Source organism: Ambystoma mexicanum, chromosome 5q (genome assembly GCF_040938575.1).
Source record: "Ambystoma mexicanum isolate Mex_15411 chromosome 5q, UKY_AmexF1_1, whole genome shotgun sequence".
Lineage (NCBI taxonomy): Eukaryota > Metazoa > Chordata > Amphibia > Caudata > Ambystomatidae > Ambystoma > Ambystoma mexicanum.
Window position 1 is genome coordinate 1,130,106,574 of NC_090933.1, and position 19,310 is coordinate 1,130,125,883.

Here is a 19,310-nt window from a genome sequence, read left to right on the forward strand (position 1 = left end):
AAAACTGCTGAAGGACACACAAAAGAGGGAAAGATTCACGCCAAGAGAAACACTGCTCTCACCCAATGTAAAGGACATTCCCAAGGAAGACATCATGACGTATGTAACTACATTTGGACCCAACACTACGAAGCTTAAAGGCATAATTAAAAAATGTTGGCCATTGGTACAACTTAGTCTGCCAAATGAACCTACACCCAGAATGGCATTGAAAAGATCCAAAAATCTTAGACATACTTAATCATGCTATGATGAGTACAACCAACAGTAGGTCCTCTGTGGAATCTCAGAGAAATCATTGGACACCACCCATGTGGGAATTGCACTGTCTGCAAATTGACGAGAAAAATGAACTCCTTCTATATAGAAAGCAAGGAATGGAAACTACGCCACTTCTCCAATTGTAAATTATGTAACGTCATCTACATTATTGAATGCTCATGTGGCCTACACTACGTGGGACAGACTTCTAGACGCGTCCACAAAAGAATTGTTGAACACAGCTCAAGGATCCGATGTAAAACTGTTTCAGCTCCACTTGTACCACACTTCCATGAATTCCAGCACGGCCCAGACAATTTTACCTGATAGGTGGCCGATAAAGTGGCCAACACCAGCAACACCACTCACTCTCTGAACTTAAAGGAATCTTGGTGGATGTTTAAACTCCAATCTATATCCACGGGTCTCAATGAGGCACAACCATTTGGCCCTAATTTCTAGGTTCCTTCAAACAGCATATTGATCTTGCATAAATCTCTCCAGTTGAGACATCAGCACTCACACATGACGTTGCCATATGACCTTCTGCACTATACCACAAGACCCTAGCAGACTAGCCTGTGTCCTTTTCCCAATCAGGTGTGTTCCATGTCCACGTGTGGTGCTTCCACTATCTTGCATATTTCACATATTGATGAACATTTGGCCCTCTTCAGTTGAGACATCAGCACCCACTCATGGGGTCCCCTTATGACTATACTACAGCACCCTTATAGACTAGCTTACGTCCTCTCCCCAATCAGGTGTGTTCCATGTCCAAGTGTGGTATTTCCACCATCTTACATATTTCACATATTGGCCATCATCTGGCCTTTTGGCTCCCAACAGCTACCACCCAAATATGCAGCCAGACACCAGCCAACCCTAACAGACTAGTCTACGTCCTTTCCCCAAACAGGTGTGCTCAATGCCCAAGTGTGGTGCTTTCACTATCTTGCTTATCTCCCATATTGGCGATCATCTGGACATTTGGCTTTTATTAGCCACCTTCTCCTATTGCAGCCAGACACCAGCCAACCCGCTGTCAGCAACTGCCTTGCAATCCTGCAGGTCTTTCCCCTCTCCTGTTCCTGCACCTTTTCACTACAGAGCCAATCCGCAGCCAGTTTTACAGCCCTATTTTCGCTCATACATCGGCAAAGCTTAAGTACATCTTATCCTGTTATTTCCCCTCCCCTGGCAGCCTACTTTCTCAGACAGCCGCCTTTGGGTCTTATTCTTTTTTACCCAGTGACCACAATCGGGCCAGCCCGCCTTATACGTTTACTCCCACCTGTTTGGGCAGGCCCCCCATTTCGAGCACACGTACGCTCCTTGTAGGGCAGCAGCTGTGTTTATGGCTTCTCACGTCACTATGGCTACGGGTCGCATGCTTGCTCACTACTCATGCGCTTTGCAGGACCTTAGCCTCGTCGCTTGCTGGTCTCGTCACTATGACTACGGGTCGTATGCACAATTACTACGCATGCGCTTCCCGCCTCGCCTACCCCCTTTCTGCACATGCGCAGAGAGCCGCCTCGCACACAGGTCCATTCTGTGTCCCCCGGAGCTCCTGGACACGCACCAGATGCTTCGTTCTTGGTCGACCCCAGACCTAGGTAAGATGACACTCCAGCACCTTGGTTTGAGTTGCAGCACAGGCCCATTGCGATTAGCCGTTCCTAACTGGGCCACCCCCGCTCATTTGTGTATTTTTTCATTTAGATCTTCACTGCCATTACTGCCTACACCCCTTGCATCCAGAAACCTTGATGTTTGGCCAATCCAAGCACTGCCTGCAGCATGCTCATCTCAAGTGCTCCATTTAATTCCAAAACTGTCCTTCAGTGTACGACACACCTAGGATCCAAGGTATTTCTTTTAATGCTGCACTGAGTATCATTGCATTAACCTATTCTGTTTGCTCTCTAAAGGCATATATACATACATATACATTCCTTTCCAACTCTTCTGCCGTTACTTGTAGCCCTCCACCTTGAGCATTTGAGTGTCCCAGTCACCCAGTTGAGGACCCACCACCAGCCATCAGGCTTCTACCCAGGATCCAGCCCTGAGTAAGGTCAGTGCTTGACCACGAATCTGTGAAAACTAGTGTTTTTAAATAGTATCATCCTCTGTTTTTGTGCAAAACACGTTTTAGTACATGTCATTAACTTACTGCGATTAGCAGTCCCCCACCTCATCTGACCCGTTTTTTAACTTGCCTCCCCTTGATTCTTTTTAGGGGAGACCATGCCTTGGCTCCAGAAGAAGGCTGTGACCCACAGAAAGTCGAAACGTCCAAGGACCAGTGCACCCACAGGTGCCCTGTGGTCCATTTTGTTATAAACTGTTTATTGATTGATGTCCGTGACGTCGACCCGCCATTTGGTCATCCTTTAGCCTGGCTATGTCAGACCTATCCAAGGTCTTCCACCTAGAGTAATCACAAAATGCATGCTCTATCTGGTTGGTAAAACTTGTTAAAAAACCATGACGTATGACTAGGATAACCAACATGGATTAGAAGGATTCTTTCATGTATGAGTTCATGTTCCTTTCTCATTTTTAATGTTTCCTTTTAAGTATATCCTTGTATTAATTTAGTTAACTTGGTTTATGCTTGTAGCACAGTGGACTATTAGTCCACACATGTTGTGTATAATAATTGCACTCCTGCACAGATTGTAATAACTGTTATTTCATGAATATGCCTAAAGAGCAATTAGGTCAGCAATATATTAAAAGCTGCACCTACCCTCACCAAAGAAAATGTGCATGTTGAGTTTTTTTGTTGTACTCCCATCCATGAACAGGCAAAAAGTAACGCCAGCTATGGATTGCTATTACACAGTAGACTGAACTTGCATCTAAACAGGTTGCATACTCTGACTACCACAGCCAGGACAAACCCCCTTTCTAGTATATAGCTTGTATCAGCCCTTAGTCCTGGGTCTGTTTTTGGGCCTTCCCTCCAGTTACTCTCCTACACAGGGTAAGCCCAATCTGTATGCCTGCACCCTTGCTCACTATATTCATCAACACTCCTCGGTGGCCGCCGCCACCTAAAACCCTCTCTCTGGAGGCACCGTGCTTGTCCCCAGGCACACTGTAGTAGACTTGAAATACCATTGCTTGACCTGTCATTTCATTTTAACTGTTAATTAACCTACCGCTCATGTCAGTGCTGCGTCTGTGTCTATAGACACTGCTCGCATACGAATTCCAAGCCAGTGATCATATTAGAACGGCTTACATTGTAGCCACAGCCTGTAATAAGCCATGCTTGCATTAGCTTGTCACACCTAGCCCACGTTCCTCATCCGCTGATTTTTTTTTTGTGCAAAACCTATCTGCTGTCCATGCACTTTACTTGCATAGTCGGCCCGTAAATTGCTACTGCTCTCCGAGCAAAATGTCTGATTTGCCGTGTACTCACCTTACTTGCATAGTTAGCCTATAAATTACTGTTGCTCCTCTAGCAACTCGCTGTATTTACTTTTACTTACATAGTCAGTCCATAAATTGCTACCGCTCTCTGAGCAAAACATGTCTGATTTGTAGTGTACTCGCCTTACTTGCATAGTTAGTCTGTAAATGACTGTTGCTCCCCTAGTAAAATGTACTGATCTGCCATGTACTCGCCATTATATGCATAGTCCGCCATCAAATTGCTGTTGCTCTCCTAGCATAAATTGTCTGCTCTGCTGCGTATACACCATATAAGCATAGCCAGCCTGCAATATTACTTCCCCTGCTAAACCGTTACCCCACAGCACGCTGCTTGTTTTTAGGCCCTACGACTTGTATTCTGCAGTACGGTCTATACTACACCCGTGCCATCCGCACAAACAGCCATAGCTTGTACGTTTTTGCACAAACCGTTTAGTCTGCATGTTACTATGGTCACAGTCTAGTTCACCTAGCCCTCACTCTCTGAACACAGTTCTTTACCATTTGCACCTCACTATGTACCCGATCTACTTATTATGCTAGACAATGCTACTATTTGGCAACCTGGTACTCCCCACCAGGACCACAAAGAACCACTGCTACCTACCAGCACAGCCCGCCAGTATGCCCAGTGTTAGGCAGAATCATATGCAGTACCCTTTGGGAACACCACACACAATTAAGACTAGAAGTGCAAGTACAAATTCACCTTTGGTACAAGCCTGTACTACACAGTAAAGCGGACAGCAATTACTATGGTTCAAACAAAGACTGACTCAAGGTTTCTGAGTAAAAGAATGTACATTTATTTACACATCAGTTGTAAAACAATTCACTAAGTAAAGCAGCAGAAAAATCACACTCTTAATATGCTACACAACATCTAATGAAATTCTGGACAAGTTAAGCTCAAACTTAAGTGTGAGCAAAATGGCACTCCAGCAAATTAAAAGGGAGGGAAAAACAAGCTTATACAAAATTAAGCAGCACCAACAAGTAAGTAGGCAGGGCAATCTAGAAAAGGCTTTCTACAATGAGGATTCAAATCAATAGGCCTTGGCCAGTGTTAATGGTTCATAGTCTTTCCAGAGGATCACACAGTTCAGAGTAGTTCGCGGTTAAGTCTTTGCCAAGAGTTCGAAACGAAGTTGGTCGAAGGAAAAGGTATTTAAAAGAGTAGAGAAGGACAAGCCCTTGGATTGGCGAAAGATTTTAAAACAGTTAAACGTATAAGGCGGGCTGGCCCGATTGTGGTCACTGGGTAAAAAAGAATAAGACCCAAAGGCGGCTGTCTGAGAAAGTAGGCTGCCAGGGGAGGGGAAATAACAGGATAAGATGTACTTAAGCTTTGCCGATGTATGAGCGAAAATAGGGCTGTAAAACTGGCTGCGGATTGGCTCTGTAGTGAAAAGGTGCAGGAACAGGAGAGGGGAAAGACCTGCAGGATGAACAACCGGGTAGAACAGTACCTTAAATGGAGAAGGCTGTATCTGAGGCAGATGTTCCTGGCAGGTCCTGCAGACTCACGGTTCCTGAAGCGACTGTCGGACTGACATGAAGTAGGAAGACTGGAGGGTCCTGCACTGCCCAGGGAAGAAACCAGCAGCAGAGCAAAGCAACGAATAAAAGGTGCGCTCCTTAAAACCCAAACGGGGTCCGAGCCTCCTGGGTATCCGGTTCACTGCAGCGATGCACAGCAAATTCGACCAGGAGAGGGAGGCCTTGATTGGTGTTTGGCGAACTGGTTGGTCCCACCAGCTCAAGGGAAGAAGATTCCTTGCAGATCTTCTCTGTAGTCGAAGTTTGGAGATTTGGACCCGCAGCAGGGCTTCACCGGGAGGTTCAGTCATGGTAGTGGTCCTCTTCTTTCAGCTTCTCTTCGGTTCTCTCGATCCAGTGGCGACTCTGCCTTCTTAGTCCCAGAGACCTGCTTTTTTATGCAGTTTTCCCCCATTCACACAGCCTGGCTGTCAATCACACAGCAGGGTGGCTGTCCTGGCGGGACAGTCGCCACAGCAATCGTACAGAGTGTGATATGGGTCTCCAACGAGACCCTGTGCAGGCAGTCTCAAACCCCTCCCTCACATCCTGTCCCCCTCAGACATTCAGGCGCCTAAGGAGGGCTTCTGGGCAGAAGCCCGCCAAAAGACGCCGAACAAAGGAACCAAACCGGGTTTGGCGCGCAGAATAAAACACGAGAAAGACCTTTACAAAAAGAAATGGTGAGTAAACCCAGCCGGAACCAAATAAAAGTAAATGGGGTCCAGCTGATTTAAGTTTGAGGCTACCAAGGTTATTTAAATAAACCGCGGTAGGAAAAATATGGTAGATACCACTGCCACCAGCCAAATCTTAAAGAAAGTGGAACGAAATAATGTTCCATGAGAGGCAGACAAAAAGGGATAACTATTAACCCTTTCCAGAACTCTATGTAGGATAGTTTGTACTGGGTCTGTGAATTTAAAAAAACGAATAAAGTCAATGGCAACTTTACATGTTCTGGGAGACAGTAGTCAGTCCCAGAAAATGGAGTTTGAAGTGGGAAGTCTGAAAAAGACAACCCTGTGTCACTGCACTGAGGGTGCTGTGTAACACACAATAAAAAAATGATGCCTATGGAGTAGGTGAAGCTCCACAGTATATGAACACACAAATGTTAAACACACACACAGCAAAACGCATGTAAGAGTGGGAAAGAAAGGCTCACACTCTTACCAGGTGAAAATAATAAATCCTAGAAATCCAGCAAAGCTGCTGAGGGACTCAGAAGGTAAGGGAAATTAGCTGTTCTGGAGAATTCTCCCTAACACCCAACAACAAGCCCAAACATATCAGCACCTCCTTGACTATGAGCAGAAGGCTCCCGTTATCGGAGATCATTCCTCCATCAGTTTTCTTGCCCTCCTGCCTGCACCCCACTCCTACAACCACATCCACCACCACAACCCCACCACATTACCCATACCTAAACACATCGGCCCTTGAACGATTTACCACCAAACCCACTCGAACCACCCATGCACACTGAAACATAGGAATGACAGATTAGGCTCCAGATTTCTACCAGCCCCTCTAGTTCCCAGTTCCATAGCCACACCCAAAGCTAGAGCCACCTCTCTTAAACTAACCAATAATATTTCTACCAAGTGCACCTCACTGAAGGAACGCCCCACCTCTGCTATCAATAAACGCACACCTGATACAGCCATCAAGAGCGCATTAATGAACGCCAGATCATTACCAGCACATGCCTTAGATATCACAGACTATATTACAGCACAAGACCTTGACTACTTAGCGATTATAGAGACTTGGCTACATGCTGCTGCTGGACCCGCTCTCTCCCTCGCTATCCCTATTGACTATTCCATCATCAGATGTGTGATAGAGATTCCAACCAAAGTAAAGGCGGTGGGGTTGCATTCATACCCAAAACCTGCTTAGGCCTCAGACCTATATCTAGCCAACCTCTCCCACAGCAGAACTATTGTCCGTCAAGCTCCCAGTCTCAGCCACCCAAACACTTAGTATGCACCTCATCTACAGGCCCCCTGGCCCGGTATCCGCCTTTGAAGAACCCTTCTCTCCACTAAAACTAAGCTAAGTTCTCCAATTATTCTACTAGGCGATTTTAACCTTGGTTTCTAAGATGCTAAGGATGCTAAAGCCCTAGTCGTCGCCGACACGATAATTGATGTGGGTAGGTTCAGTGATGCAATGAAGGAAACCAATTTCTAAGGTAGGCTCCTTGATTGGCTCGCAGACTTCAACTGCAACATCAACATCCTTTCCAACATGCCCGGTGCCTGGTCAGACTATCATCTGATCACATTCACTATCAAGTATGACTATCAAAGCACTAAACAGAATCTCTCTCTTCCCCCAATCTGCACAAGAAATAGCAGGGATAGAACTAGGGAGAAACTGCTCCCTCTTATACTACCCATCCTTAACAACTCTTATCAAAGTACACACAAGCCCAACTGCACTTGTTGATAACTATGATCACATCCTCCTCAAAGCGATCAACAACATTGCCCCACTTAAACTACTAAAGCCCAAACCTTGCGCACACCTCAACTTGTGGTTTACACCGCACCTCCTAGCTCTACGCAAGCTAAAAAGAACTGCGGAGGCCCTCTGAAAGAGCCTCCCCATAGCATCTAATAAGAACAAACTACTGATGGCATCCCTCAACTACAAAGAGGCTATCTTTCAAGTAAAAAAAGACACATATAACAACCGGATCATCCAAGCGAAATCGAGTACTAAAGAACTCTTCAATATACTTGGAGAATTAGAAACCCCAATAGCTCCCGCCGACACATGTGTCAAAGACACTATGTGGTGCTCCAATATTCAAAAAGCACTTCTAGACAAAGATCAATATGCTCCAAGAAAAAATAGAATCTAAAAAAACTAGCCTCTCACTGGACCCATCACGAACCACGCATCACACCTCACATAAACACTTCCTTAAGCCATTCAACTTTTCTCCACTGTCTACCAAAGATGTAGAAAACCTAATCCTTAAACTTAAACCATCTAATTGTCAGGGCGACACTTGTCCAGCCCCCATCATGAAGGAAGCAACTATTGAATTGGCTCCCTTCCATCACCTCCGTAATCAACACCTCATTCAATACCAGCACGTACCCATCAACCTCAAAAACGACTGGGTTCATCCCTTACTTAAGAAACCACCTCTAGACCCGAGTATCCCCACCAATTATAGACCCATCACCACTGTCCCCTTCTGAAAATCCTGGACAGAGCAGCCTATATGCAGATCCAGGAACACTTAGAAACCAACAACCTCCTTGGCTTCAGGCAATCAGGCTTCAGACCCAGGCACTGGATGGAGATGGCCTTGATTGACCTGAAAACACAAATAGGAGGAGGGCCAATCTGCCTTTGTCGGAGTTCTTCTATTACTTGACTTGTCGGCAGTCTCGGGAGGATAGCTCAGGGGCAACGTGCTCGCCTTGGAAGCAAGATGACACGGAGCAACATAGGTTTGATCCCCGGGTCTGCCCTTAGAAACCTCTGGGTATTAAGCACGTTATAAATAACATACATCATATCATTCGACTTGGTAAATCACCAAGTCCTATGCAATCATCTTGTCTCTGCAGCACATTTTCAGACAAAGCCACTGCGTGGATAAGATTTTTTCTTGAACAGATCAATGAGGGTCTTCTCTCCGTCAGCTTCTGCCGAACCTGCACCAGTCATGTACAGAGTCCCCCAAGGCTCATGCGTATCTCCAACACTTTACAATGTGTTTACCAAGCCCCTTTTCGATATCCTCGATCATTTGGGTGTCACCTACACTAATTATGCAGATGACCCCCAAATACTCATCCCTGCCACTAGTGACCACAAAGCAGAATCCAAAGCACTCAACATTTATTCCGTCATCCAGGCCTGGATGTCACAACATGGGCTCTGTCTTAATGACAATAAGACAGAGCTACTCCTCCTTGGCTCACAACACAGACTCACCAAGTTAGATCCCAACTTTGACTCCTTCACCATAGATGGCAACACCATTAAGGTATCCAAGGACGCCAAAACTCTTGGCATATATCCAGTCTCCACTCTAACCTTAGACGGACAAACCAACGCAGTAACCTCTGCAACGGCCTACACCTGCAAACTTATCATGGCATGCATACCTTTCCTAACCACCAACAATTGGACCATTATAGCCAGAGCACTAGTCCTGTCAAAACTTGACTACTGTAATGCGCTCTATCTAGGTGTTAGCTGACGGAATATTAACAAATTACAGGTTTTACAAAACAATGCCATTAGGGCAGCAATGAATATTCCCAGAGCCCATATCTCAGAAACCAGACAGTGTCTAAATTGGCTCTCGGTCAACCAATGAATTACCATTAAATCACTGTCACTCACCCACAAATGCCTCGCAAACCGTGCACTGAGTTACTGTGGAACACTCTACCCACCTCACTCAGATCTGAACCATCCTACCATTCCTTCAGAAGCAAAGTCAAAATCTGGCTGCTAGAGCAAGATCTCTAGCCCACCAGCCCTAGACACTACGCCTTCGCCCTACCTTGTTTGTGATATGAGACGCCCCCTGCAACTATGTAGATCTGTTTAACTTCACTACGTTCAAGTGCCCATGATTATCATCTGTATATCTCTAAATAATGTTCTTACGTATCACTGTACTGTATATATGTAACTGTGTAACAGTAAGAAATACGCCCAGATGCCTCAGGGCTTGGTGCGCTTTACAAATAAACAAAATACAAAATTAGGATACAGCGCAAGGAGGGCGGGGGGGATCTTAAGAAGAATCTGATACCAATTGAGCTTCTGTGAAAGATATGAATGAGCTAGCCCCGTGAATGCTTTTGAAGACCAAGCAAAGGATTTTGAAATTAATCATTTCCTTTACTGGGAGCAAATGTAGGGACCTACGAAGAAGTGAGGTGTGAGTGAATTTAGGGGCCTTGATAATTAGCCTCACAGCTGCATTCTGCCCTTTCTGCGGCCTAATCAAGTGTCTCTCGCGACACCCAGATAAAGAGCATTTCTGTAATCCAGGTGAAGTTGACCAAAACTCCCATTACCATAGCGCAATCCTTTGGGGTAATGTACACCAAAGCAAGATAAAGCAGTGTTAGGGAGGGAAAAGCGAATGAACTAGAGCGCCAACCTGGACATTACAGCCCAGGTTCGCTTGCCAGATGCACCCTATGTTTTTTAGCTTGTGACAAAATATAATTTTGACCCCAAATATTCAGGAAGGGGTGACAGTTCAGCGTATTGACTAGAAAGTGTTTGGGTCCAAACACAGCCACCTTGGTTCTATTTGCATTTTAAGGGATATCCAACCAGCAATTTCATCTAAACACAGGCCAACTCTCTGGATGGTATCGTAGAGGTTACCAGTCCTTCGGTAAATCTTGCGTATCATCTGCGTAAGAATGAAAGTTCACCTCAAAATGTTTTAAAATGTTCATCAATTGATTCATATAGATGTTAAAAAGAAGTGAAGATTAAGCAGATCCCTGAGGGACTCCACAGCTGACCGGAATAGTATCATGCAGGAACCCACCATATTGTGCACCTGTTGATGATTAGACAGAAAAGAATTAAACCAAAGGAGTGCAGTACCTGAAACTCCAGACTTCCTTTAGATGGTCTAATAAGATGTTATGGTCTAACATAGCAAACGCTGCAGATAAGTCCAAAATCATTAGGAGGGTAAGCTCACCATTTGCAGTAACTCTACCACGCATTGGTAATTCCGACTTAAATGCTCTTACAACTGTTATTTCCACCAGTGTTGTCATTGTTTATTTTTGCGTCAAACTTGATTTTTACCTGGCCCTGTGTGGCAACATGTATTGCCTATATGACTAGCGTTGAGACCCTTAAAAATAATTGCTTGAAGTCGGCTTTTTAACACAGACCATGGTTTCATTGTTACACGTGCCATTAATATTGACGACACTTTGTAAAATGTACACCATTTCACTAAAATCTGTTGCTGGATCCCGAGATCTGTTTATTTAAGAGTACAGGGAACCACAGCAGGTTCTGTTTCTGCCTGTAAGGGGCTGGGTGCGTACTCTCTTGCACGGCTATTGTGAGTTTATGTTGGTTAGCATTTTATATCAAGCATAGCGACTCAGAATACTCAAGCATCAAGGCCTCACCTCTTATTAGGTCCTTTAGTTAACTTCAGCTCCTTAGGCCACTTGAGCCTATTTCAAAATATATCAGGTGCGAAAGTGGAAGCAACTACAGAAGAAGCTGGTGTAATTATTAGTAGTAAAAAAACATTCCAATCAAAACATATATCAAATCAGAATACCTCTTTTGAAAAAGCAACCCTAGATCCAGACAACCTGCAAACTACAGGCCCATTACGAACCTCCCATTTATTGGCAAAATCTTGGAAAAATAGTTGCTACACAACTACTCGCCAGAGTCAAACAACTTCACCTCTTAAATGACCATCAGTCAGGGCTCGCCTAAAGTGTGGCATCGAGACAGCCACCATCCCAGTGGTGGATGTAAATCGTGGATATGGGAGACTCATACCATTCTCTGGCACTGTCTTGAATTGGTTTACCTCCTACCTCTCAGGCAGATACAGGCTATCCAGATGAACTTGTTGTGTTCTAGCCTACTCCAGGTTCCCCAAGGCCCCATCCTTTCACCAATCCTTTGTAACCTTTACATGCAGCCTCTGGCGCTCTCCTCAAAGATCCCAATATAGCCATCCACCAATACGCAGCCGATACTCCGTTGTACATGAGAGTAAATAGCATGCAGGACATCATTTGTCTCTGTGATGACCTAGCCATCATCCAGTCTTGGATGTCGACTGCCTACTTGAAACTAAACCCATCCATTAATTAGTCCTCATTGGTCCACCCGCTAAAAATCAACTTGCCCAACAATGACTCAATTATGTGCCCCTTGAAGGATTTGATCCACAACTCTGACTCTTTAGGCTTCACAATTGACAGCAATCTGTCCTTCTAGAAACATATAGCCAAGAAGGCCCAAATAGCCTGGCTCAGAATGTCTACCCCTCGAAAAATGAAACCTTTTATCCTGCAGCAGGACATCCAGATTGTAGTGCAGACCGTTGTGGTCTCGCATATCGATCGGGGAAATGTTCTCCTGACAGGGCTCCCAGTTCCTCATTTGGCTCACCTAAAAGCAGTCCACAATGCTGCAGCACATCTTATTATGTGAGCTCAGTAATTTAACCGAAACACCCCCATGCTACGTGAACGACATTGGTTTCCACTTCAAGCCAAAATATTATTCAAGACTGCATGTATCATCTACAACGCAGTCACGGGTAGTAAGTACATCAGCGTACCTGGCGGCTATCTCAACATATCTGGTAGCACACGCTCCTTGTGCAGCAAATCGACCAACCGGCTTGAATCGCAACTAGTCTGCAAAGAGAGGACCTGCAAACAATACTTCTCTTGTCATGCACCCACCCTCTGGAACTCGATCCCGGTGTCTGCTCAGAGTGCCCCCACAATTCTCTAATTTCACAAATCTCTCAAAACATGGCTCTTTCAACACGTGACCAAGGACTAATTCCAATGGACACACATACCTCACAGTACTGCGCTACTGTTAAAAGATGCCAGCCCAAATGCCGGCTACCCACACTCTGTACAGTGCTCTGCTGCTCTCGAGCTAGGTCTGCGCTTTAAACAATAAAATAAACCATAATCTGGGCTATTAACTCCCAGCTATATTTTTTTCTCCATTAAAATGTATGCACCCCACCTGTAGCTGACGGTTTTCCGCTCTAACCAAGGGGGGGGTCCCCAACCATCATGTTGAAATGCCCACACATCTTTAGTAGGGCATCAAGGTAGGTCACTGCATCAACATAATACCAGCACACTGCAGCTGTAAATGGCACGTAGGTCCTATAACTAAACATCATGTGAACGGATTGGACATTTTGAAAGGTTGCCCCATGCTAGTTTAGCATTGGCACACTATTGAAGTGATTAACTCCCTGCTCCAGCACGGGAGCGGGGAGTTATTCACGAGCTCCGCAGCTAGGCGTGCCAAATTATCAACACCCTCCCGCCCCCAACCCACCAGTGTGCTGTCAGAGCTAAGGCCGGCCCTGGATGTGCCATTGGCATAACCTAAGCTAATTTCACCTATTATGTTTTCTGGGGATGCACTTTTCTCAACAATGCGACAAAAAGCCAATGGTGTGTACATTACCGCAGCACGTTACTCCAGAAGACTATACTGCTCCATGCCAATGTGGTCCAACTATGCAGCGCATGGAGGAATGTGATGGCGTCCATGTAAACTGCCTCTCGCCGCCAGAGTCATTGGACGCCAAGCACCAGTGTATAGTGGTCGAAGAAACAATAAAACCACTGCATACTGAAAACATCAGACCTTTCCACATGGAATCAGCAAATACCTGCACTAGAAAGGGAACCCAAGAACAAATGGGAAATGAAAATTTGATGATGCCTTTTCCACAATAGATCGTGTGCATTTGCGGGACCTGCTATCGTTACCATAATCTGATCTGTGCCGTTTCCAGGTGTTCCGTGCCGTCACATGCTAATTAGATCAGTTTACCTTCAGTCAGGGCTGTCAGTGCTGGCGAGCGCCAGTCGCTCCTCACTTACCCGAGCAGGCTGAGGGGGGATCTAGAAAACATGCTCGCTCGTATAATGACGCACTACGCCCACGTACCCACAGAGGAACATGAAACCAGCTATAACTTCAACCCTGCCCTGGAGCCAAGCCGATTGATGTGTTTGGGTACGTCAAGGTCTTTTTTTTTTTTTAATTATTTTTTCAGCAAAATGTAATTCCATTACAATATACATTACAGTAATGCATTGCTGTCTAGCTTTCATATTTTTCTTTCTGATAACATATTTTCAGTTTCAAATGACTGACGTATATTCCACAATCCGAGTGTGTACAGGTTAAAACCAATCTTATTGTAAATGCCTGTTTCGGAGCAGCTGTGCGCACTCGGATTACTATAAATTCTGCCTTGTTCTCTTTTCAAAACAATTTCATCATGTGGCATGGAAATAAAGGTGTGCGTCGGCAGCTCTTGGGACCTGTGTGGAGCTGCTGGTTTATTGTTCCTGCGGCGATTGCTTGTAGCGCGCAGCTTCCTGTGAAAGGTTTTCAAATTCTAGTCAGACCGCAGTGTAATTTTGAATGAGGAGATGGCGCTTTGGTTGGAGGTAATTTCGAGCTTCCAAATACAGTTCACGGTGTCTTTCAGTGCAGGAGGGACGTTGAATTTAAAAGAACTCATTCGTATAAAAAAAATGGAACCTTCCAACCAACAGTGCATTCCAAAAGCTGTGCTTGAGATACCGAAGGTGGTGTGCTTACCTCCCCCCCTTCCCTTGCCCCCCCCCTGCCCCCCCAAGAATGTCCACACCTTAAGACTCTCCTTTTCAACAAAAAGTGCATCACCATAGTTGAAGAAGCCGCGGTCTGGTGCCTAGACCCCCTCCTAGAGAGCAATGGAAAATAGACTTTGGTCGGAGCCACCATTTTCAAAGGCTCATCTATGACCTTTTCAAGAGACCAGCAACCTTCATTATGATTCACGTGTGACCACCAATCGCACTCTTTCCTTACCCTGTTTTTCCCCCCATGTGACATGCAGAACATTTTCCGTATATAGAATGTCTGACGGGGTTTGCTATGGGGGTTGAAACACGGGGATTTTTTGAAATTTCAGGTGCAAAGGGAAATGGATGCCCTCGTGAAAGTCTGAACTGCTTAACAGTCTCTTTCAGGCCGCACTCTGTGTTAGTGCTGGTCGGTTTTCTACCCAGATGGGCCTCCTGGCCATTGGAGGTTTAATTGACCTTGCCACCATCTATGTATACTTTCTGCTGGGCCGGGGTAATTGGCATGCCTGCAGCCATTAGGCCACACAGTACGTGACCTATTGACAACAGCAAATGTGCACATGCCAGAGCTGAGCAACAGGCCCGCGTGTGGCGGCTCCATTGGCGCTAAGGAAACACAGTTGACTGTTGTCACATCTCAAGTAATCAATCACGTGTGATAAGGTGAGGAAAAAGAATGGTGTAAACTTACCAACAATCTGCTGAAACTAAATTCATTTTAGCAGCAATGAGGCTGTCTGGGTGTTCACCAGCCCTGCATGCCAGAAAAGCCTTATCTCCACCCAAAATGACGTTTACATGCCCACCTGTGGCAGGTTTTGCCGCCGAAAATGGCGCTGGAGCCAGTGCAAGGCATAGAGATAGTGGAACTCCGTGTTATATGGAAGGGAAACAACTACTCCTGAACATCTTGGTTTGTGGGTGTGATTCTTCTAATTGGCATTTTTTTTCCAGCACACTTTGTTATCGTTTTCTAAATAACAATGGAAAGCGGAGGATAAAAATATGAAATAACATAACATGACCAGCGGTAATACATGCTTTGAGTTGGTCCAGTGAGATGCATTGTTTGCTCATGCTTAAAGACAGAGATACAGTTATTTATCTGTTGATTTCCCAATTGTTCCACATTTTTGTACACTTCTGAATACAGCAGCAGGACCTGCTCTTGCTTCCTAAATCTTGTTTCCGTTTTCCCAGTCTAGGAATTTCATTGACTCCCCATTTTCATAGTAATGTTTATTTTTGCCACCACTAAAGCAGTTGAGAGAAATAATGTTTCATATCTGGCAAGAAGTGTTTCATCCCAGATACCCAACGATATTGGGGTCATCTAATTGCCCGCTTTGATCAACTGCTATCGCCTTTCTGTTTGTTCCTCATTCAAGTAAAATTCATGATAAAGGGCCCGATTCATGGAACGTTTTCCTATGGGATTGCACCATTATAAAACACTTCATGAATCCGGCCCTAAATGTGGATAGCTGATAATTTGTTCTTCATGCATTCATTTTGGCATCTAGATGAAGCATGTTTTCACAAAATGATGTGTAAGCAATACAAGAAAGACATTATTGCCCTTTTCAACGGATGCGTTTTTTCTCTAGCAGTAAATGCTATCGAAAAGATTTCAAAGATGGCTTTGAGTGCGTTACTTGTGTCTGAAAGTACTAAATGTCAAATTCAATAGGTCTGCATACACATGTGAACATGCATTCCCGCTGTGTTTGCTGAAACTTGTTAGTGAATTGCATTATCGCACATAATGGATTTCCAATTCTAAGCTGTTAAATTCACAGGTATATTTATGCAATGTGAGACGGGTTTACACTTTAAAAAGGTGCCTCCGCTGATAACTTAAAAAGGGGAAACCTTTATTTGGCTGGTGTAAGGAACTTATGGTGGCAACAGTAAAGACAGACACAAGTGATCACAGTTCAAGGGTGTTTATTAAACTGTATAATGGGTGAGAAAAACGCCTAATCTAAACCTAAATCTAAGATGGGAGCAAGCCACGACCATCAAATAATAAGGCTGTCCGAGTTGCGTCTTGTCCAATAAAAAGGGCCTATACTAAAAAAAAAAAGAAAAAAATCTATTGCCAATCCTTACTACTAAATTACAAAGTAGTGTGGGATAATGTTCACAAGAAAAGAAAGAAGTTTTCACCAAATAAGTAAGGATGGTATGGCTGAGGCTCCCTTCCTCACGTTTTTAGCATGGGACAAGGCAGGACCTTTCAGCACAGCACACTCCTGGGCTTCGCCACCCCAGGGTTACAGTTCCTTTCACCGATGTCAGGACCTTCCGGGACCAAATCTCTTTCTTGCCAAGGCTCTTGCCTTTGGAGGCCAGCTATGCCATAAACCATAATCAAAACAAAAGTTATTTTGTTAATCCTTCCTGTTGGGCGATTGCTCTTCGCCCCTTGGATACCACTCTACCCCCCCTCAACCGGGCTCTGATCATTCTTGCAAAGTTAGCCTCCCTCAGTCGGGTTCACTACAGCCTTTTATTCAAAATCATATCATTGGACAGTCTTAATATCTTTTTAAACAATTATCCATTGCTCCATACTCTAATCATCGGCCTGGGAGCAGGAGCTCTGTTCGCCACGTGAGCTTCTGGAGCAGCTCTCTAACAGACTCCGTCCCCACAGCAGCTTCCGGGTAAGGAGACCTGCATCATTGATCACCCTCGCCAGCAGTTCTGAACATCAGCTCCCACTTTTGTTTTGACCACAATTAGTATCTCTTTATTTGTAACATCCGCGCTGTAAGTGCAATATATTGTGCTTCCTTTAAAAGCACGTACCCAGCAGAATCTTGATACTGTAAACCGCATGGTTTATTAATTCTAAGATGGCCGCCCCCTTCCGTCTCGCACCTTTGCCAGCAACAACAACGTGCCTCTGACCTAGGATTGGTCAGGCACACCCAGGCACATCCTCTTATCCTATCACAGCTGACTGGTAGGCGTCAGCTGGCAGTCGAGCAAGGCAGGAGAATAAGGCTCCTCCTGACAGAGCTGACTGAGTGCAAATGGCGCCGGGCGCTGGTACGCTGCTCATGTGAAAACTCACTTTGCTCACTACGTGTTAGGCGGAAACCTGTGCAGTTCCCTCTGGGACCACTGCAAAAGATTTAGGACTACAGGTGTTTGGCAGTAAACCCACTTGGTAGCAGTCTGTACCACACCGATTCACTTGGTAGCTGTGGCTGAGCAGTCAGACTTCCCTCAAGAAGAGTTGGGCAGTATGTGGAGTATACAAAATAGGGCAATTTACACAGTAGAACAAGCAAACACGCAGCAAGGCTTATGTGTAAAGATATATAGTTATTTATTTATAAGAACACATCTATAGAAAACACTCTGGCACTCAATACGGCAATGATTTCAATCACAATTACTATACGAAAAAGAATATCAATCCCCCTAACAATAGTTCGACAAGTCTAGGTTCAACGGCATCACTTATTTGCAGACAGAGGTGTATGCTTTAACCTAGATGGCACTCTAGTATTCGTTAGGCTGGGAGAGAGAAAGGCGGGTTAAGAAATCAACTCGATACCAATACTTGTAAGAACAAATACAAGGCAAGAAGACAGTAGCCTAGGTAGATTCCAAAGTTCAGTGGCCAGGCCCACTCGGAGAGAGGCAAGGCGATATGTCCCACAAAAAGTATCTTAGTGGAAATGCGCTTCGATTCTGTGTCGCAAATTGTTATAGGCAGATTGGATCAGTTCAGAACAAAACGTTATAGAAGCTTAGAGGCGACCCTATGGAGAGGCGAGGATTAAGACAGCCCACTCTATACGGCAACAAGGGAAGCCAGGCGGACACAGTACCTTGATTGTTGAGAGACAGCTCCGGCGGGGGCAGTTGTTCCTGGTGGTGGATGCACGTCGGGTCTTTGCCAAGAGTAGAGATGATCTCGTCGTCGAAGAAAAGTGAAGTCCGGTGCACCACCAGGGAAGAGACCAGCCGCGGAGTGCTCCGTCACAAGGCACCACCTTTTGGTCGCGGTGCAGAGGTAGTGGCTATCAGGTTGCTGAGTTTCTCTGCACGGGCAATTCGACCACTGCGTCCTGAAGCGAAGAGAAAGCAAAGGGGACTGGTTGTTCCCACCAGTGAGGGGAAGAGACTCTCCGGCAGGGAGATCTCCTCTGTCGTCGGGAAGTGGTGAGTCGCTTCAGCAGGTCTCCACCGGAGGTGTCGTCGATGCAGGTAGGCTCAGCTTTACCCTCCTCGGATTCTTAGGTCCTGTGGCGACTTCTGAAGATCCAGTCCCAAAAGACCTGCTTTTATGCAGAAAACCCCCATTCATTCAGCCTAGCTGTCAATCAACACACGCTAAGTGGTGAGCGGGGTGGCTCACCACTTGGGCCAATCACACCAGAGTGCGACCTGAGTTGGCAAGGCAACTCAGTCCAGGGTGCCTAAACCCCCTCCCACACCCCTGTGGTAACCCAGACAGAATGGCACCACTTTGGAGGGTCTCTGTACAGAAGCCCGCCAAAAGTGGAACAAAGGGCTCAACCTTTGCTTTAGGAGTCACAGACGAACACAGACGCCATTTTAAAAACCGAGTTCTGGCAGAAAATACCACCCGATAGACTTATTTAAGATAAGTAAACCGGTGGTATGTTAGAGATT

General features: G+C 45.4%; 1 protein-coding gene across 4 annotated transcripts in view; it reads left to right on the plus strand.

Moving 5' to 3' along the window:
• The window catches only part of EFR3A (EFR3 homolog A), a 1,818,520-nt gene that overhangs the window by 428,445 nt on the left and 1,370,765 nt on the right, over positions 1 to 19,310 (plus strand). The window contains exon 1 of one of the 4 annotated variants that reach the window (XM_069621642.1): positions 13,911 to 14,031. The exons of 2 other annotated variants lie outside the window; for them this stretch is intronic. In XM_069621642.1, the coding sequence (XP_069477743.1) occupies positions 13,926 to 14,031 (106 nt within the window). In that variant the 5' untranslated portion in view covers positions 13,911 to 13,925. Of the gene's footprint in view, positions 1 to 13,910; positions 14,032 to 19,310 lie in introns of those variants that run through there. One more of the 4 variants, XM_069621639.1, reaches the window with a different exon arrangement.